This window comes from Pagrus pagrus (genome assembly GCF_965226575.1).
Source record: "Pagrus pagrus genome assembly, chromosome: 11".
Taxonomy (NCBI): domain Eukaryota; kingdom Metazoa; phylum Chordata; class Actinopteri; order Spariformes; family Sparidae; genus Pagrus; species Pagrus pagrus.
The window spans coordinates 33,309,238-33,331,153 of record NC_140195.1 but is presented as its reverse complement, the minus strand read 5'-3'; the positions used below and the strand labels follow the sequence as shown (position 1 = coordinate 33,331,153).

Genomic DNA, 21,916 nt, shown 5'->3' with positions numbered 1-21,916 from the left:
TGAAACCGTTAGAATTTTGAAAAATACCGTTATACATTTTTGGTCATACCGCCCAGCACTAACTGTACACACATAAATGGATCTGACAGTGAGATGACTCATTTATCTCCCAATGATCACGATGACTTATAAACTGTGTACTTCGTATCTATAGTACTGTCAACTGCGCTAGATCCTATTATAGATTGTGTGTGTACACATCCAGTGTACATATCCAAAACCTAAGCAGAGAGCAGACCCACATATAAAAACAATTACTTCGTTCTGAGTCATCCCACAAAAGTTATTGATCCCAGAAGTTTTACAGAAAAGCATATCAATCCTCGATCATTACTGTTACTTGTGTTCATGGGGATCCGTCCACTTTGGCGATCTTCTGGTTGTATAAATCTTCAGCAGCTTTCGGGGAGTCAAAGGTGTGTCTAATCCCGTCCACAGTGATAGTGAGCCTGGCTGGGTAGAACAATTTGAACGTGACGTTGGCCTCTCAGAGGTTCCTTTTCACTGGGTTGAAAGCAGTGCTCATGTCTGGAAAGATGTACACCTGCTCTCCTCCGTATGTAAGTCGTCCGTTTAGCATTGCCCGGATCCAGTATCCTCTGTCTGTCCATATAATAATGGAGGCAGACAAGAATGGCCCGGGGTCTCTCTTGGTTGGTCGGTTTCAAGGCTAGTGTACAATGTGCCCGGTCTATCACCACCGGGGAGCTGATGTTCTCGGCTCCGAGCACCGCGGGGAAGAAAATCCGCTCCCTCTTTAATGCCGACCAGTCGTAGATTTTGTCTCCTGCTTCTGTTTTCTAGATCCTGACATTTGTTTAGCAATTTCTCACATTCTTTAGTAATTAATTGTTGTGACTTTTCCAGCGTGGTTACTCTGAGCCAAGCAGAGTCGTGGTAACTCACAGGCTAGCTCGTCCCATATGGCCCACATATCGGCTTTTGTCTCTTTGCGGAGAAAAACAATGTCTGTCTTAATTTCTTTAAACGATGTTGCGATCTCAGCTTTTATCTGGACCAGCACCGCTTCTCTGGATGTCTGTAGTTTCTCTCTAAGCATCTGCAGGGCAAGTGTGGTCTCGGGTGTGGTGACTTGTTTTCTCCTGTGCGTTCACCGCTGCACTGTCGGCCATTTTTGGGCTGCCTCGAGTGAATGGAATTTTCAATTGCGTCCCTTTTTGTTCCCCGCTCCATGAGCTCTTCCTCATATCAAGAGTTTAGTTGCTAAGCCGTTAAAATTTAGGTTGTGCTCCGTTTTTCCGGTTTTTGGAGGTTCAAACTTATTTTAGTAAGGGTTTATCTGTCGGAGCTCTTCTACTCCCTACTCCATTAAGCGGAAACTGGAAGTCCCCCAGTCTCTGGTTTACATAACTTAATTTCTATAGAATTCTATTGCTGACTCACCACAGTCCTTCCACTTGTTGTATACACATGAGCTGAAACTGAATCAAGTGGAACTACTTTATTCCAACATTGGTAGAAAAACTCAGATCTCCACCAATTTCTAATAGTGTGATTGGGTTAAGAGGGAATTCGATACTAATCTTTATCATGGTTAGCAATGTCTTCATTATTGTAAAAACAAACAACCAGGACTTCTATTCAAATATATTAAAGACGCACAGCAAGTTTCCATCATACATTTTTTCTTCAAACTATAAAAGAGAAAGTTCTCAGGAGAGTTTTAACTCTCAAACAGTGCATGCTGGGAAGTCTGCTGATATGGTGTGAATCAGGCCACTCCCCTCCCTTACAGAAACTAAACACACTAAGTAATCTGTGCTTAACATGATCATTGTACTGCATATTTTGTCTGATTGGTGCAAACTTTGATTTGATGGGAGAGGTTTTTTTTTTTACAAAACCTAAAAGAATATTTAAGGAGCAATCAAAAGGTTAACGAATACTAAATCTGGGTTTCAATGTGTTGATATAGAAGTGCAACTCCCTGTGTTTCAGGTAAAATGTTCCTGGGTCCTCCCAGACTGTACCAGGAGCTGGAGGAGCTGCAGCATGACCTAGCTGTGGTGAAGGAGGTATCACTGCTGGTGGGCACGCTCAACGGAACCTACCAGGTAGCAGCTCTTATTGTTCTTTGTGTTGAAACTGGTCCCCAAAATGCTAAGATTGCTTTTTGTATTAGGGTTGGGTGATATGTTAAAATTTTCCAACTGGCCACTGTCAGCCCATTAGTCAGCAATTGCCTTTATATCCACGCAGGTGTGCGCATGCACATGCAGTGAGTGGGGAATTCTCCTCACCAGCACTGCACTGCACACATTTTCAACAAATGCAATTATGGAGGAGCTACTTTACAAAAAAGAAAACAAAATCACCCTGCAAAGGTTTGGTACCAGCACAGGACTCTAACACTACCAATTTGCACAAGCATTTGCGAATACACCATCCTGCTGAGTATGCTACGCTTACCCCGAGAGATGCAAGGTTGTTCTTGCTGTTTATATTCTTATCATTAGCCTACGTGATTCCTGTGTGATTTGTGTTGACCAAATATTTATTCTGTTTGAATAAATTTGACTTTATTAATTTCACTTAAACATTACAGCCCAAAGTTTAAGGCTACACTTTTTAATAAATAAAAATCAATCTCCTTGAGATCTTTTTGTGCTGTAAGCTATTTTGACAGCTAGAGACAGCTCAAGACAGCTTAAATATAAACTAGTAGGTTTATGCAATAGGTTGGTTTAGTCACCGTTGTTCATACACTGACAGATTCATTGAGTGTTTAATCTCGGAGGCATCAGCGTTTTTTTCTCTCACGGGACAAGCACCCACTTCATCCTTGTGCTCCTCAGCATGCAGAGATGAAGCGTCAATGTAATTTGGCTTTTTTGACAAAACATTTATAAAATAAAATGTCAAAGTGAACCTGTCAGGTTGCACAGGGATTGGGCGTGAACAGCCCTTTTCAAGTCCAGCCAGAAATTCTGTATTGGATTGAGGTCTGGGCTTTGACTCGGCTGCTCCAGAACATTCGCCTTGTTGTCTTTAAACATTTCTGTGTAGCTTTCACTGAATGCTGCAGGTCATTGTCTTGATGGAAAATAAATCTTCTCTCTTCTTGTGGCCTCCCTCACTAGTCTCCTTCTTGCATGGTTACTCAGTTTGTGAGGACCGCCTGCTCTAGGAAGATTTACACATGTGTCTGTTGGAATTGATGGTAGGGCAGATGTGGTTATTAGAAATTAAATTATTATTTATAGTAATTGTTAAAATTAAATGAATAAAAATTAATAATCAAATCGTTAAAACAGGGCACCAGTAACCAGACCAAAAACAGTCTCAAAATAAGGGTTCACTTTAACTGTTAATATTTGTAAAATATTTAGAATTAAAACTGCAAGCAGTGATGAAGGATCGAAATTGACCGCACTGCTACGCCCACCAGGAATAACGTAGGCGGAAGCTTTTGACAACCTTTCATCATCAAGGTATGAGGATGAGACATAGTGACTATGAAGTCTGTGGTGTTAAATCTGTAGGACAAGTTAAATAAAGTACGAGCCATAGAAATGGGTGAAAATGGCAGCGAAATCTCAACTTTGAGCCAAAATGGCAAACTTCCCGTTAGACTGAGGGTATGGGTCCAAGAGGGTTTTTTGTGCGTATGGTCATGATACATCACCTTTACGAATTTCGTTAATGTATGTGCATGTAGAAGGTGGGGCTTCAAGTTTGAAATATTCCAGGGGGTGCTATGGAGCCATTTTTTAACTTAAAACGCCCAGACCCATTTCAGATATCAATGGGTGTGACTCGTGATGCGTGTGTAAAATTTGGTGTCCGTAGGTGTTTGTCTGTACGTCAGAATGGGAAAAGCCATAAGGATGTCTTGAAATTGACTGCACCACCACGCCCACCAGGTATATTGGAGGCGAAAGCTTTTCATAAGGTGTCATCATCAAGGTCTGAGGATGATACTTAGTGACTGTGAAGTCTGTGGCGTTAAATCTGTAGGACAAGTTAAATAAAGTACGAGGCATAGAAAAAAATAAACTGAATGGGAAAAGCCGTAAAGGGGGCGTTAGGGGGCGCTACTGAGCTGTCGTGCTGCGCATGAGGGCACTTGTGGTATCGAATTAACGTATTCATGGGTAAGGAGCTACAGGCCAAATTTGGTGAGTCTGCGAACATCCTAAAGTCCCAAAAAATGCATCGGAAAAATTAAAATTGCCGCACGCCATTCAAGATAGCTGACTTCCTATTGCGGCAAAAATTCCGACAAAAATAATTCCAGCCTAAATCCTTGAGACCCACGAGTCCTGCGAATTTCATGATGATCCGAGAAAACTGTCGCGGGGAAAAACGACGTTAGGTGGCACCATGGAGTCCCCTGGCCACATCCACCCGCAATCATGTCAAATTATGAAATTTTTCACCACATGTGACGTATGTTCCAAGTTTGGTGAGTTTTGGGGTATGTTCAGGCCGCCAAATATGCGCTCGTCATTGAGGGTGAAGAATAATAATCCTTACAGATAAAATAGGGCCTTCGCAGGTTTCCTGCTCAGGCCCTAATTACCACAAAACATATGCATGAAATAATCACAGAAAACTGCTCTGTACAATATCATTTATTATTAATGTTATGTTATATTATTCATTTTATTAATGTTAGCAAATTGATCAAATCAATAATACTTCAATCAACAAAAATCCATCATTCAACTACAGCAGCTAAACTATGAAACTAAAACACTAAGACAAACCCAAGTGTAACACACTGAATTTTAGACTTCCACTTCAGGTGTTAAGGGAGATTTATTATATACAATAGATGTCTGAAAAGACAAACAGATAAACACACACTTAATATTACTCCGGAATCGGATGTAAACTGACTACATTGTATCTACTGCGGCCGGACTTCCTCTGCACTTATACAATGGTTACCATGACAATGGGGGGCAACAGCGGCAGCGACCGTGTAACGTTTAACGTTTAACAACGTCCGAAACGATTAAAACTATATAAACCTTATAAAACAACTGTGCAAACAATACAGAACAACAATATTATATTAGCAAGTTAAGACTACAGCTACAGTGTCAACATACTAACAACATACTTAACAACATATAACAACGGTCGCTAACCGCCGCTACCCATCTCTCACTCAAGTACATTTAACGAGTGAACAGTAACAAACACAACCGCGATTAAACAGAAAATATTCAAACAGCCAATAACAGAAAACATCTAGGCATATGGGTGCTTGTGTAGACTAGACTCACCTGAAAAGACAAACAGATAAACACACACTTAATATTACTCCGGAATCGGATGTAAACTGACTACATTGTATCTACTGCGGCCGGACTTCCTCTGCACTTATACAATGGTTACCACGACAACGGGAGCCCGCAGCAACCACCACGCTATCAGTTGCTACTGCCATCTACTGGCGTAAGGTAGTAACTGTTTCAGCCCGGCCGGGATCAGATGTGTCTACACAAGTAAATTTGAGGGTGGGGTGACCCAGTTAACAATGAATACAATATCTTACTAAAATGACCAGGGTGCCACGCCCTCCCCTACTTAAATAAATTTTAAAAAAAATGTTGTTACACACACTTTTTTTTTTTTAACTCACAATATTATACGACAAGTGTCTTTTCTTGAATAATAATTATGGTTACACACTGTTGGCATTTCACTGTCAAATACAAGTGCTTTGAGATTAAACACATGTAAATCCATAAAGATTAGCACCACTCAATTGACACATAGTACCAAATCATGGAGAGTAACCATTATTTGCCCCTTCAAGATTAATAAACAGGTTCACCTCACTGTGATGAATTATAGCCTACTGTAACCAGACTCACTTTTCGGCCAACACTTCACTTTAGTCTGTTACCACTCTTCTACTGTTTACATATCAAGACACCCAAACATGTATTTTTCACTATATCAATATCAATTTGTGACACTACAGACTGCACTGTTAAGACCTTTACCAAAATGGATTAAATTCAGTCCATTGTTTTGCCAATGTTTTACTTCAAGTGTTCTTTTTTCCAGTGTCAGTCTCTTTAAACTGTCTCAGTTTATCACAGTCCCAAACACATTGTTTGTGTCCATGAGCTCCCAGGGACGCCACAGTCTCTGGAAGCAAGGTGCTGTTTGGTCCACCTCTAAACAGTCCATACCAGCTTCTCTGACGGTCGGTTGTCCCAGTGCATCATACATCAGCATCCTTGGTCGCCGCCGCTCTCTCTGAGGGTAAGTGGGGAATACCAGAGGTGATGACTCTTGTTCTTGATCAGAGTCTGTGTTCCCTTGATGTTGTGGTTCTGCTTCATCAGATATGTGCTCACTTTGTTGTTCCTGCTGGTTGTGATGATCCTGTATGAGATGTAGCTCAGGTTCGTCCTCCTCCACATCCTGTAGATCTGGTTCACTCTCTCTGTCCTGAAGTTCTCCCATCTGTTGTTCACAGGCCTCAGCGTCAGGGATCGGGACATTAACTCTGCGAGCATGGTCGTGTTGCCGTGACAACCTCCACACAAGTTCACCTTCATCCTCACTTTCCATGTCTGTGTCATGTTGTTGCAACTGTTGTTGATGTTCTCCCATATTTTGTCTCGGACTTTTCTTTCTTTTGTCTTGTCCCTTTCTCTCGGGCTTGTCTACAGGTAAGCTGTCACATGGGAGCAACAGATTTCTGTGAACTGTGCGGCTTTGGCCCCCTCCCTCTGGTCTGATCTCATACACAGGCATGTCAGGGCTCTTTTGACTCACCACCACATACACGGCATCCTCCCAGTGTGAACGGAGCTTGCCAGGCCCACCTCTTTCTCTGAGATTGCGGAGCAAGACTCTGTTGCCAGGCTGTAATTGAGCTCCATAGATCTTTTGGTCGTAGTATTGTTTTCCTCTTGAAGCTTCTTTCTTAGCCGCTGTTGATGCAATTTCATAAGCTTCTTTCATTTGTGACTGCCATTTTTCTACATACTCTGTGTAGCTTAGTTGTTGTTCTTGAGATGGTAGGTTGAACAAGATGTCTACAGGAAGTCGGGGAGAACGGCCAAACAGCAGATAATAAGGAGAGAACCCAGTGGCCTCACTCCGAGTGCAATTGTAGGCATGTACTACCTTTGACAGAGAGTTTTTCCAGTCTGCTTTTTCATCATCTGTCAGTGTCCTCAACATGGACAGGAGGGTCCTATTAAAACGCTCCACCTGACCATTTCCCTGTGGGTGATATGGGGTAATATGGGAGCCACGCATGCCACAGATTTTTTGCAGCTGGGAAAACAGTTGATTTTCGAATTCTCGGCCCATGTCGTGATGAATCCTTGCAGGAAAACCGAAGTCCAGGGCAAAGTGATTGAAGACTTTATCCACCACTGTTTTTGCTGACTTGTTCTTAGTTGCATAAGCTTGTGCGAAGCGTGTGAAGTGGTCCATCACCACTAGAATGTATTCATAACCATGCTTGCAGGTCTCAAGATGTAAAAAGTCTATGGAGACAAGCTCGAAGGGATAAGTGGTGTTGATGGAGGTCAGTGGGGCTCTGGTTGTCTTACTTGGTCATTTCCTCTTCAAACATTCACAAGCATGCATCACAAAATGCTCCACATCACTTTGCATTCGCGGCCAGTAGAATCTGTCCCCTTTTAATCCCAGAGTTCTTTCTGCTCCCAAATGTCCCATCTCTTTATGGAGTTCTCTAAATACAGTGTCCCTGTGCTCTTTTGGAAGGAGGAGCTGATCTCTGCCATTAGCTCTCCTATAGAGGACTCCATCCTCATTTAAATACAGTCTGCTCCACTGTCTTAGTAGAATTCTGACCTCAGGTGGTTCTGTTTTCAGGGCACGACCTTTTGGCAGATAGTTGTTGGCTTTGTGTTGGAGGAAAGGGCCAATCACAGGATCTTGCTCCTGACTCACTCTGATGTCATCTGGTGAAAGACACTTCCCTGCAGACAGGTATGTAGTGTCTTGCACTAAACTGATAACACTCTGGCTGACTACAGTTGTCTCAGGAAAAGCGTCGTTTCTCTGTCGCACTATACTTTCCACAGCAGCTCCAATTACATCCTGCTTTACCTCTGCTGTGCACTGGGCCATGTACTGGTTGATGTCAAGGGGTAGCCGGGACAGTCCATCAGCATCAGCATTCCTTTTGCCTGGTCGGTATCTAATTGTGAGTTGAAGTCGGCCAGCTCACCCACCCAGCGGTAGCCTGTTGCATTAAGTTTAGCTGTTGTAAGAACATATGTAAGGGGATTGTTGTCTGTATAGACAACAAAATGTGGGGCATAATATAGATAGTCTCTGAAGCATTCACAAATTGACCATTTCTAAGGTGTTTAGGACCAAGTACTATAACTTCGGTTTTATCTGAGTTTAACAGCAGAAAATTGCAGGTCATCCAGGTCTTAATGTCCTTGAGACATGCATGGAGTTTAGTAAGCTGATTAGTTTCATTTGGCTTTATTGATAGGTATAACTGTGTATCATCTGCATAACAATGAAAGTTTATGGAGTGTTTCCGAAGTATATTTCCTAGAGGGAGCATATATAAGGTGAATAGTATGGGTCCAAGCACGGAGCCTTGAGGAACACCATGACTAACCTTGGTATACAGGGATGACTCATCATTAACATGTACAAACTGAAATCGATCCGATAAATAGGACTTAAACCAGTTTAATGCGGGTCCTTTAATGCCAATTAAGTGTTCCAGTCTCTGTAGTAGAATGTGATGATCAATGGTATCAAATGCAGCACTAAGATCTAGTAAGACCAGGACAGAGACAAGTCCTTTGTCGGAAGCGATTAGGAGGTCATTTGTAACTTTCACCAGTGCCGTCTCTGTGCTATGATGTGCTCTAAAACCTGATTGAAAATCCTCATATAAACTATTTTTATGAAGAAAGTCACATAGCTGGTTGGCGACTGCTTTCTCAAGGATCTTGGAGAGGAAAGGGAGGTTGGATATAGGTCTATAGTTGGCTAAAGCTTCTGGATCAAGATTAGGCTTTTTAAGGAGCGGTCTAATTACAGCTAGTTTAAAGGATTGTGGTACGTATCCTGTTAATAGAGACACGTTGATCATTTCTAGTAGAGATGTGCTAATTAAAGGTAAAGTTTCTTTCAGCAACCTAGTTGGGATGGGGTCTAGGAGACAAGTTGTTGGTCTAGATGAAGAAACCATCGAAGTTATTTGGTGGAGGTCGATGGGAGAGAAGCAGTCTGAATATAAGTCAGAATTTACAACTGTTTCTGAGGTTCCTGTGTTTAAAGATACAATAGTGCCAGTTGAGGGCAAGCGATGATGGATTTTGTCTCTAATAGTTAAAATTTTATCATTAAAGAAGCTCATGAAGTCATTACTACTGAGCGTTGTAGGAATACATGGTTCAGTAGAGCTGTGACTTTCTGTCAGCCTGGCTACAGTGCTGAAAAGAAACCTGGTGTTGTTTTTGTTTTCCTCTATTAATGACGAGTAATAGCTTGCTCTGGCATTGCGGAGGGCCTTCCTATATATTTTAAGGCTATCTTTCCAGGCTAAGCGGGATTCTTCTAAGTTGGTGGAACGCCATTTCCTTTCAAATTTCCGTGATGTTTGCTTCAATTTGCGGGTATCCGAGTTATACCAGGGTGCTAACCTCCTGTGTTTTATAGGTTTCCTTTTCAGGGGGGCAATAGAGTCCAGTGTTGTTCGCAATGAGCCTGCAGTGCTATCAACAAGATGATCGATTTGTGAGGAACTGAGGTTAGCGGAGGAGTCCTCTATTATATTAAGACATGGCATTGAATTTAGTGCCAGCGGTATAATTTCCTTAAATTTAGCTACAGCACTATCAGATAGACATCTAGTGAGGGAGTTTTTGCCTAATGGTGTGTAGTCCAGTAATAGAACTTCAAAAGTTATTAAGTGATGGTCTGATAAAAGAGGATTCTGTGGAGAAACTGTTAGATTTTCAATCTCGATACCATAAACTAGAACAAGGTCAAGGGTGTGGTCAAAACAGTGAGTTGGTTTATGTACACACTGAGAGAAGCCAATAGAGTCTAATAATGAGATAAATGCAGTACTAAGGCTATCATTAATGACATCCACATTAATATTAAAATCACCTACAATAATTACTTTATCTGATTTGAGGACTAGACTTGATAAAAACTCAGAGAATTCAGATAAAAATTCTGAGTAAGGACCAGGTGCTCGATACACTACAACAAATAGAACTGGCTGTAAAGTTTTCCACGTTGGATGTGAAAGACTCAGAACAAGGCTTTCAAATGAGTTATAATTTAATTTAGGTTTAGGAATGATTGACAGACTTAAGTCATAAATAGCTGCAACACCACCTCCTCGGCCGGAGCCTCGAGGAATGTGAGTATTAATGTGACTGGGTGGAGTGGATTCATTCAGGCTGACATATTCTTCAGGATGCAGCCAAGTTTCAGTAAGACAGAATAAATCAATATTACAGTCTGAAATTAAGTCATTTACTAGTACAGCTTTCGATGACAGGGATCTGATATTTAGGAGTCCGCATTTAATTCTCTTGTCTTGTTTTGAGATTGCAGAGTTGCTGTTAATTTTTATTAGATTTTCATGCACAACTCCTCTTCTGTGGACTTTTGATTTGATTAATTTAATTAATTTAGGTGGTCGGGGGGCAGACACAGTCTCAATGAAGTTTTGGGTGTGCAACTGATCTAATAGAAGCTCAGAGAAGCATGTAAGACTGCAGCTCTGCCTCCTGGTCTCAACTCTGGGTTGTCAGGCTGGTTGTTGGCTAATGAAATGGGTTAAATTTCTAGAGATGAGAGCCGCTCCGTCCAAAGTGGGATGGATGCCGTCTCTCCTAATGAGACCAGGTTTTCCCCAGAAAGTCCGCCAATTATCAACAAAGCCCACATCGTTTGCTGGACACCACCTCGACAGCCAGCGGTTGAATGATGACATGCGGCTGAACATGTCATCTCTGGTTAGGTTTGGCAGGGGCCCAGAGAAAACTACGGAGTCCGACATTGTTTTGGCATAGTTACACACCGACTCAACATTAATCTTAGTGACTTCCGACTGGCGTAGCCGGGAGTCATTACCGCCGACATGTATTATGATCTTACTATATTTACGTTTAGCTTTAGCCAGCAGTTTCAAATTTGATTCGATGTCGCCCGCTCTGGCCCCTGGGATGCATTTCACTATGGTCGCTGGTGCCGCTAACTTCACGTTTCGTACTATGGAGCTGCCAATGACCAGAGTAGGTTTCTCAGCGGCTGTGTCGCTGAGTGGGGAAAATTTGTTTGAAACGTGAAGTGGCAGGTGGTGTAACGTGTGCTTTGGCTTGGTATTATGCTTCCTTCGTTCAGTCACCCAGCCGCCCTGCTGTCCCGGCTGCTCGGGAGTTGCCGAGGGACGGCTAGCTGAAGCTACGGTTGCTCGGTCCGCACTAGCTAAGTGGCTAACTGCAGCAGTTACAGTCGGAGTTTCCATGCTGCGGAGCCGAGCCTCCAACTCACTGAGCCTCGCCTCCAACGCTACAAATAAACTACACTTAATACATGTACCAGTATCACTAAGGGAGGCAGAGGTGTAACTAAACATCTGGCACACTGAGCAGGAGAAAAGAGGAGAGCGAGAGGGAGAGAGAGAAGCCATCGCTAGCTGATAGTGGCTAAGCTAGGACACGATAGATTAGCCAGCAGAGCTAGGAGAGCTACAAACAGCAGCAAGCCCGGCGACCAAGCTATAAACACAGAGTATTGTTGAATGCCTTAGTGGACCAGCAAGTGCCCGATCACAAGCGGGATCTCGGTCGCTGCAGAAAGGAATACAACAATAATCTGCTCGGACGAGCCGGAGCAGCACAGCTATCAGTCAGTAACACAACAACAGGAAATGACGCAATGACGCAACACGCTTACCGTAGTACGTAGTACGTGGCAGTGGTTCACAGTGGAGAATCACAGTGGAGAATGAATGACTCTGCAAAGTCAGGATAACCTAAAATAGGTGGCTCTGTTAGACAGTCAGCTAGCTTATTTAAAGTATCCTGGTGGCTCTGAGTCCAACTGATAGGTGTGCTGGGTGGTGGGCGGCCCTTGTGCCTTGTACTACTCACTTTTCCTTTTCTTTTGGACCCAGGAGGCAGGGCTCTGTCTGGAGGCAGGGTCAGCAGCTGGTAGAGTGGTTTTGCCACCTTGGAGAAGTCTGGGATATAGGCCCTGTAGTAGGAGAGGAAACCAAGGACTCGGCTCAACTCCCCCACTGTTGACGGTGGCTGGCCTTTGAGTGCCTGAACAGGGGCTATTTCAGCTGGGTCCATGGTGTATCCCTCTGCTGATATCATCCGTCCGAGGAAGCGAACTCTTCTCTTGAAGACATCACATTTCTGTGGGCTGAGTTTGACACCATGTTTTTGGTATCTCTGCAGGACAGCTCGGATGTGGTCTACATGATTGTCAAATGAGGATGAGTGGACTAGATTGTCATCTAAATAAGGCTGGCAGGTGACATCACGAAGCCCCTTCAGACAGTCCTCCATACTCCGTTGAAACTCTGCTGGGGCTGAACTGAGTCCGAAGGGTATGCGGTTCCACTGATACAAGCCCCAGGGTGTTATAAAAGCTGTGAGGGGGCGACTCTCGGGGTCCAGGAACCCCTGGTGATATGCTTTGCCCTGATCAAGAACTGAAAACCAGGAGCTGCCATGTAGAGAGTCGAGCATATCTTGGATTCTGGGAATTGGGTGTCTGTCTGGCACGGACTTCCTGTTAAGTCCTCTATAATCACAGCACAGCCTCAGTTCACCTGACTTTTTGCGAACACAGACGATGGGGGAGGAGTAGGGTGACCTTGACTCTGAAATCCACCCGCGGTTCAGAAGATCTTGGAGATAATCCTTCACCTCTTGATGCAGGGGCTTTCGCACTGATATGTAGGTCTTACGAACAGGTGTAGTGTCGTGTAATGTGATGTGCATGTTCAAAGTGGGAATGCACCCAACATCCTTGTCATCATAACCAAAAGCATGACACTCCTCTCTTAATACCAGCTTCACCCTCTCCTGTTGTTCTTTGCTGAGGTGGTCAAGGTTAACAGGAGGATCCCACTGAGATGGTCTGTGTCTGTGTTGTGTGTTGCTGGTTATCTCATTTAGTTGGATGGATGGCTGCAAGGTGTTTCGTGCTGTTGCCACTAGTGTCTCATCGGACGACTCCACTGCGAAAGGGTACGCTGCTTTAATTTCTTCCAGGTGCCCCAGGATGGTGTGAGGATTTAAGGTGAGGTCATGCTTGTTGGTGTTGGCTATTGAGACTGGAATATACACCGACCTCCGCTCACTGACAGTGACCAGTCCCTCCTGGATGACCAGACCCTCAGGCAGCTGTGATGTCTCATGTGGAACAAACAACAGACTTTGTCCTGCAAACTTGGCTCCCACATGTGCACGGATGGATGAGGTGGTTATCTGTTCAGCAGCCAGGCGTACTCCCCTTTTTCCTGTCAGCACTGTGCCCACACCTTGACCTGGATCTGGGGTCTGAAGTAACTTCAGCACTGATTTAGCTGTTCTTGCAGACACTGAGAACATTCTGCTGATCTTCTGAATGTGATTTGACTGCTGACTGCCCCATTTACCCACTATTTCTTCAATAACATTAAACCCAATAATCGGTTTCTCTGCAACATTGGGGTCACTGGACACTAACATGGGTACTAAGAGTCTCTTTCCTTTGTGTGTGTCACAGTCCAAGTAAAACTCTACTTCTACCCACCCATCATATGGAATTTCACTCCCATTTGCGGCTACTGCTACCAGTGGTTCTGCACCCAAAAGTTCAGCAAGTGGCCTGACGGTGCTGTGTGGGAGGTGTTGCCTCCGCCAGTTATCGTTCATAAGACTTGCCTGAGCTCCAGTGTCCCATAGAGCCTCAGCTGGTATATTGTCTAGATGACACGGGACCATGCATCTTCTCCCAATGAGACTGATGAGCTTGTTTTGTCGCTGTGAAGGCACATAGTTAGCAGGTGTGTTACTTTTGGGCTTGTTGCTGGGTGGTTGTGGGATAGCAGAGGGAGTGTCTGTGTGATCACTTGGTGGGTTTAGTGCATGTGAGGGTGTATTTTGCAGAGACACCGTGTTCACTTGGGACCTGGAGGATGAGAAGGCTCCTGTGGGTCCCGACTCAGCAACCCTCTTTCGTTTCCCGGCATGGGTCTGCCCTGCCTGCAGCCGCGGGGAAGGTGACCTTCCTGTCCACAACGATAGCAGTGTCTGCATGTGTCACCTGCTTGAGCCTCTCTGCATTGCTGACATCCTCTAGCCCATCTCGCAGCTGGTGATGGCCGGGTATTTGTGCTTGGCCTTGACATTGTTGTTTCTCTTGCCTCGTTGAACATTTTCTTCACCTCCAAAACATCCACCCTGAGGTCTGCAATGAGTTTCACAGTCTCTAAATCTGGTCCTTTCTGTCCTTGCTTTTTCTTTGTGGGGGCGACCCCGCCCACTGCCTCATCATTTGTATCTGTCTCACTATGGGGATGAAACTGGCTGTTGTTGACTTGCAGCTCTGTGTGTATCTCATTTATTCTCGGTGGTCTGACTGCAGTGGTTCTCCTGAGCTTATTTTGTCTCTCTAGCTCAAGACTGGCAGCCTCATTCATTCTTTCAATCAGCACCTCGTCTTTGACTCTGGGGTTACTCAGGTAGGGTTTCAGCTGAAACTTCACTGCCTCGCTGAACAGACCAGTCTCTAATGAGCGAAGGAACTTGCGCTGGATTAAATCTGAGCTGAACTGGTCCCCCTCGTCCTCACCAGACTTCCAGAGCAGTTTCTCCCTGAGCTCTATTGCCCTGAACAGAAACTCCTGGGCTGATTCTTTGGGCTCTTGTGAAATGTTCATGAGTCTGTGAAGCAGATCTGATGATGAGTCAACCTTGTAATGTCCTCTCAGTATGGTTTTTAGAGTTGAAAGTGTGAGGTCTCGTTTCACCTCCAGCAGGTCTCGAAGGTGAAGGCCAGGGCTTACAGCTTTAATCACAGCCTCAATTATTTCAGTCTCTGAATAGCCCTTCTTGAGCCCAGACTCGATCTGGTTGGTCAAACTGGTGAAGGATAGTTTTTCTCTCTGTCCAGCCTCACCTATTTGACCCCAGATCCGGAAATCTTTTCTGAGCGTTACCTCTGGAGCTATGAGAGGTACAGGCTGACTGACTTCTCTTTCCTTCACCACTGCTGTGCTGCTCATCCGGGTCCCCAAGGCCTCTATTTTCTCCTCCAGGGCCCGCCTTGCCTCTGCCTGAGCCTGCTGGAGTTGTAGGTATTCTTCTTTCAGTCTCTCAATTTCACTAGGTGTGGTGGTGGTGCGATGTGTTGCTTCTGAAGTATGTTCTTGTAATGACTGGAGGAATGACTGAAATTCATGCAGGAACTGTTGGAACACCTGAGATTCCTCACTCTCTTCGATCTCATCCAAAGTTCCCTCTGCAAGGCGAATCAGGGTCCGACGGCACTGTCCTCTGAATCCCTCTCCTGATGATTCGCTGCACTTGAGATGCTGACACACCCTGATGAGCTCTGGTTTCTCAAGCGTCCACAGCACTGCACTGATCTCATCCTGTATCTGTTCCATCTTGATCTTTACTTGATCTCTATTCTTCCGGTTCGTCTCGTGGGAAGGGACTCTCAGCTGTCTAATAGTCCCTCCTGGGCTAGCTCGCCAAATTATGTAACACACTGAATTTTAGACTTCCACTTCAGGTGTTAAGGGAGATTTATTATATACAATAGATGTCTGAAAAGACAAACAGATAAACACACACTTAATATTACTCCGGAATCAGATGTAAACTGACTACATTGTATCTACTGCGGCCGGACTTCCTCTGCACTTATACAATGGTTACCATGACAACGGGGGGCAACAGCGGCAGCGACCGTGTAACGTTTAACCTTTAACAACGTCCGAAACGATTAAAACTATATAAACCTTATAAAACAACTGTGCAAACAATACAAAACAACAATATTATATTAGCAAGTTAAGACTACAGCTACAGTGTCAACATACTTAACAACATACTTAACAACATATAACAACGGTCGCTAACCGCTGCTACCCATCTCTCACTCAAGTACATTTAACGAGTGAACAGTAACAAACACAACCGCGATTAAACAGAAAATATTCAAACAGCGAATAACAGAAAACATCTAGGCATATGGGTGCTTGTGTAGACTAGACTCACCTGAAAAGACAAACAGATAAACACACACTTAATATTACTCCGGAATCAGATGTAAACTGACTACATTGTATCTACTGCGGCCGGACTTCCTCTGCACTTATACAATGGTTACCACGACAACGGGAGCCCGCAGCAACCACCACGCTATCAGTTGCTACCGCCATCTACTGGCGTAAGGTAGTAACTGTTTCAGCCCGGCCGGGATCAGATGTGTCTACACAAGTAAATTTGAGGGTGGGGCGACCCAGTTAACAATGAATACAATATCTTACTAAAATGACCAGGGTGCCACACAAGCAACAAATAACAAACAACAAGCATGCGGTGTGTGTGTGTGTGTCAGAGAGACAAGGAAAGAAAGCCAAGATGGCAGTCATAGGGAAAGAGAACCAAGATGGCAAAGAGCCAAGATGGCCAACGTGATCTCTTGGAAGATGACGTCATGGTTTGTTCTAATGCAGTGCCGGCCCAAGCCTTTTGGGGGCCCTAAGCAGAAGTTGATTTGGGGCCCCCCTCCCACCACCGCGGAGTCACCTGTGCTTGACAGTTATTGACACAAATGTCACACTATAATGTTACATTATAAATTGTATTAATACAGTGACGGATTATGAACTACTATCCTCCTGGGCACAGATGCATAAGGACCCCCCCCCCCTACCTTATTTGTACGAAAGTGGGTGCAAATGGGGGAAGGGGGGTCTGGGAGTCTTCCCCAAGAAAATTCTGAATTTGGTAGATGTGATTTCCTGTATTCTGGTGCATTTTTGGGATGGCCAGCTGGAGAAGGGCAATACCTAAATGCGTTCAGATTCATAGGCTTTTGCTTTTTGATTATTGAGGTAGTTACTTCACGCAACGACTTGGGCTTCAGGGCCCCTTGACCTCTTGGGCCCAGTAGGCTCATTCAGTAATCCATCCTTGCTTACATGCCACAAATGTTTTGGGGCTCCTGGGCCCTCTAGACCTCTGGCCCCCTTGGCTTGGTAGACCCCTGTATTATTATAGTTGTTATTTACACCAAATCAGTCACCTTTTAACCTTAGAGGGTACTAAAATCACAAATTTATTTTAAACTTTCATATTCAAAGTGAAGCACTAAGTGTGGTTTACCGAATTGAAAAATAACAAAATACAACAGTAGAGGTTGCATTTGTTGTAAACAAGTGTGGCCAGGTCATAAATGAGGAGACCGTACACAGTAGAATAATTGTTGTGGGTCTTTTGTTCCCTGACTGCAATTTATAAAAGAAACAGCATTAACAATGCAATGTTGAGGATTTGAGGTAATCAGTATCAAAAAACAAAATATTTTTCCTCACTGTACGTCACACTGCCGGTAAACCTCAGTTAGCTTATGAACTTCAAACACTTATCTCTGTGTCCTAGACATTTGCTCTAGTTAAAAGTGACTCTAGACTTGACTAGACACTCTAGACTTGACTAGACAACAGTAGTGGCTCTTTCTGAATAAATAAAATAAAAAACAGAAAAACAAATAAATACATTTTCACAGCCACATAACTCATAGTCACATTACAGCATATTCTTTAGTTCACAGAAAACATACTGTAAATTACACTAATGAACAAAATACATTTTCAAGTTAACATTCTTGCATGAGCTTAAAACACATTTTGTGAATAGTCTTAAACTCACTCGCATTCCTGTGTGCAGCTTGTGCGCCAAGTCACACACCTTGACCTCAATGCGCTCTATCTCCCCTCTAAATACATCAAACACATCAAAATGGACACAGTTTATGCAAACAGTTATTCTTGTGCTTTATGTATGGGGATATTTTTCACACGCGACATCAAAATACACACCTCAGCAGTCCGTCTTTCACTCCCGCTACTGCTACTTCCGTGTAACTAACTCTGCACGGGAACGCGGTGATTTCCCATGATCTCCCGCGACCTCGCGCAACCTACAGGCGTGCCGCTCTTAAAGTGACAGTGTCACCTAAACAAAAAGAAACTGCTAACACAGTAATAATTCCCTACAGAATAATAAAACACTGTCTGAACAGTCTGAAAACAGTCTTGGTCTCTTGTTCACCTGGCTACACAAGTAAAAAATAAATGAAAAAAAAAAAAAGAAACCAAATTTTTTTTCTCGATTGGCAGCCGCTTAGTTCGCTTATGCCTCGGGCTGGCTCTGTTCTAATGTTATGGTGGTGATACCTAGAGACACACGTATCTAATGTTATAGCAAGGTCATTAACCATAAGTCTCCAACAAGTTGCTCATAAGATTACGTGTATGTGTCAATCGAACATATGTGTGTACGTTTACACGTGGGGATAGTGGAGAGAGAGAGAGAGACAGAGACAAAAGAAGCGTAGCAAAGTGGAAGAAACAGCTGTGGAGACACAATACTCGCCTTCCTGTACCTCAGCGGTCAGTGAACAAACTTAGGCTTGAATCACCTTCGCCTGATTCTTGATGGAATACGCCTTATTGTACGCTCACACGTCGGCTAAGATAACACTTTAGCTTCACAGAGTGGAGAGGCTCAAATCAGCTCATGATGAGCGAAAAGAAAAACAAGCGACAAACAATGTTTTACAGTGTAAATTTCTTTTAGTAACAGCTGCACAGACAAAAGCTGATGCTTCCAGCAACACGTTATGATTGGACTGTTTTTATGTTCTCCGGTCGCTGCGGAACTGACGATGCGTTCAGGTGTGCTCACAGACAATGGGAGTTTTCAAACCTGGGGGGACTGTTACAATCAGGCGCCACCTACTGGACATTAGGGTCGGTGCACTTTCCTTTGCTTACCAGGCTTTGTAAGTGCAAGGAGGCCGCATTTAAGCTTTGGTCTACGTGCAGGCTGCTCTATTGTCAGAACCATGTGGTGAGGGTCCCGACATGCCATATTCCTTCCATTTCTTAATGATGGATTTAACTGAACTCCTGATTTATACTTTTCAATAGCCTTTTCACAGAGTTGCTTGGAGTGTTCTTTTGTCTTCATGGTGTAATTGTAGCAAGGGATACTGATTAATCAGTGACTGGACCTTCAGACATAGATGTCGTATTCTATAATCACTTGAGACACATTCACTTCACTCAGGTGATCTCCATTTCACTAATTGTGAGACTACTAGCACCAATTGGCTGGACATCTGTTGAATTAGGCCAGTCACTTTAAAGGGGGGGATGTTTATGCAATCACTTATTTTACATATAATAATATGATTTTTTTTTTTTATTGTCAAAAAAGCCATTATATAATATAAAAGCAATTATATTGACCATGATTCCATTTATAAAGCAATAAAAGGGGAAAACATCCAAGGGGGTGATTACTTGTTTTAGGCACTGTAGGTGCTACACCGCTCAGCACGGGCCAAAACCTTTTTTTCTCATCTGACTGATGTTAATCAAGCAAAGGAGAGTCTAACTCATCGATCCTTCCTTCCCCTCATCTGTCACTGTGTTAGAATCTGAACTCCACAGTGTCTCAGGACTGGTGTCTGGCTCTGCAGAGGCTTATCCGTCTAAAGGAGGAGGAGATCCAGAGCGCCAACAAGTGTCACCTACGTCTGTCTGTACCAGGCAGACCTGATAAGTGAGTGTCAGGAGGTTCATATAGGACAGGCTCAGAGCGGGGGCATGCAGAGAGGTTCAACTGCACCAGCATTTACCAGACAGAGATGTGTGAATATTCTTGTGCTTTAATTTCCTTTAATTTCCTATACTTTTTTCACTCAGGTCTGGTCATCCAGTGAGCATTATGGTGGTCTTCAACACTCCCAGCCCTCTCAGTAAAATCTCCTGGGTGAACCGGATGCACCTGGCAAAAATAGCTCAGAGTAAGTTCAACCGAATCAACCCAACAGATTCTCACAGTTGTGCTCAGATGATATCCAACAGTGTCTGGTTTGTCACTGATGTTCACAAAGATTGAGACAGAAAAGAATCTACACTTAGGTAGAATAAACATAAAGAAATAATAAACGTAACCTAAACAAATGTAGACTGCAATTAAAAGCCTTCCATTGTCCACCTATTTCATGCTTCCAATGGGAGGCTGCATTTTACCCTTTTCCGAATCCCAGTCACTTGGGAAACAACAACCTCCAAGTTACCCTAGTTAACCCTAACCCTTATTGGTCACCAACAATATGAACCTATGCAAGCTAGTGGTTGTTAACTTTTTATTTTGCAGGGATTTATCAATCAATCAATCAATCAATCAATCAATCAAACTTTATTTCTATAGCACATTTCATACAAATCAATGTAACACAATGTGCTTTACACACAGCGACAACATGATTACAAGACAGGTGCAGAAAGTCTGTGCAATTATGCAAAGAACCAGTGCATGCAGCCTATACAAATCTTACAATATACAGAACAGACACATGCATGCGCACACACACATACACACATGCACACACACGCAGAAACTTAGTCATAAACTTTTTTAACCTGCTTTTAAAAGTGCTCAGTGTAGGAGCGTCTCTCAGGTCCTCAGGCAGGGTGTTCCATTTACTTGGGGCATAGATACAGAAGGCAGCCTCCCCTGCTCTAGAGTTAGTGCGAGGGATGGTTAAAAGACCGCTGCCGGTGGACCTGAGAGTTCTTGCTGGTTCATACCTGATGAGCATGTCTTTTATATATTGAGGTGCGAGGCCATTTAGAGCTTTATATACAAGTAGAAGAATCTTAAAATCAATTCTAGTTTTGACGGGGAGCCAATGTAGGGATCTAAGAACAGGTGTAATGTGTTCAAACTTTTTTGTTCCAGTGAGAACGCGTGCAGCCGCATTTTGAATTAACTGTAATCGCTGTACAGCTGATTTTGGGAGGCCGTTGAATAGACCATTACAGTAGTCTAGTCTACTTGTTATGAATGCATGAATACATTTTTCAGAGTCTGCTTTTGACAGGAAGCCTCTTAATTTTGAAATATTTTTTAAATGATAAAAAGCTGATTTTGTGATGTGATTGATATGGCTCTTAAAGTTTAGATCACTGTCTATGATTACACCAAGATTTCTGGCTTCACTTTTGCTCTCCAGGGACAGAGAACTGAGATGAGCTGCAATTCTCTATCTCTGAGCCTTTGCACCAAAGATGAGCATTTCTGTTTTATCTTTGTTCAGGTGTAAAAAGTTCTGTGACATCCACAGATTGATGTCATCAATACACTGATTTAGGGAGTGAATGGGATGTAGGTCATCCGGAGATATAGATAAGTACAGTTGTGAGTCATCTGCATAATTATGGTAATTTATGTTGTGTTTCTTTATAACATGTGCGAGTGGGAGCATATAAAGATTAAATAGTAATGGTCCAAGAATCGAGCCTTGGTACTCCACACCTAACATCCACTTTGCCCGAGAAAAAGTCTCCAATGGACACGAAGAACTGCCTGTCCTGTAAGTAAGTTCTGAACCAGTTTAGAACTGGGCCGGATAGGCCAACCCATTGTTCTAGTCTCTCTAATAAGATATCATGGTCAACAGTGTCAAAGGCAGCACTGAGATCAAGGATCACAAGAACAGATAGTTTATTAGAATCTGTGTTTATATGCAGATCATTCACAACTTTGATAAGTGCTGTTTCTGTGCTATGGTGAGGTCGAAAACCAGATTGATAAAAGTCTAATAGGCTGTTTGATGTTAGATAGTTGTTAAGCTGGAAGTAAACTGC

General features: G+C 43.4%; 1 protein-coding gene across 3 annotated transcripts in view; it reads left to right on the top strand.

Moving 5' to 3' along the window:
• The window catches only part of LOC311265590 (rho guanine nucleotide exchange factor 10-like protein), a 145,156-nt gene that overhangs the window by 82,578 nt on the left and 40,662 nt on the right, over positions 1 to 21,916 (top strand). For all 3 annotated transcript variants that reach the window (XM_084367403.1, XM_084367404.1, XM_084367405.1), the window contains 3 exons: positions 1,960 to 2,075; positions 19,696 to 19,823; positions 19,967 to 20,067. In XM_084367403.1, the coding sequence (XP_084223529.1) occupies positions 1,960 to 2,075; positions 19,696 to 19,823; positions 19,967 to 20,067 (345 nt within the window). The remainder of the gene's footprint in view (positions 1 to 1,959; positions 2,076 to 19,695; positions 19,824 to 19,966; positions 20,068 to 21,916) is intronic.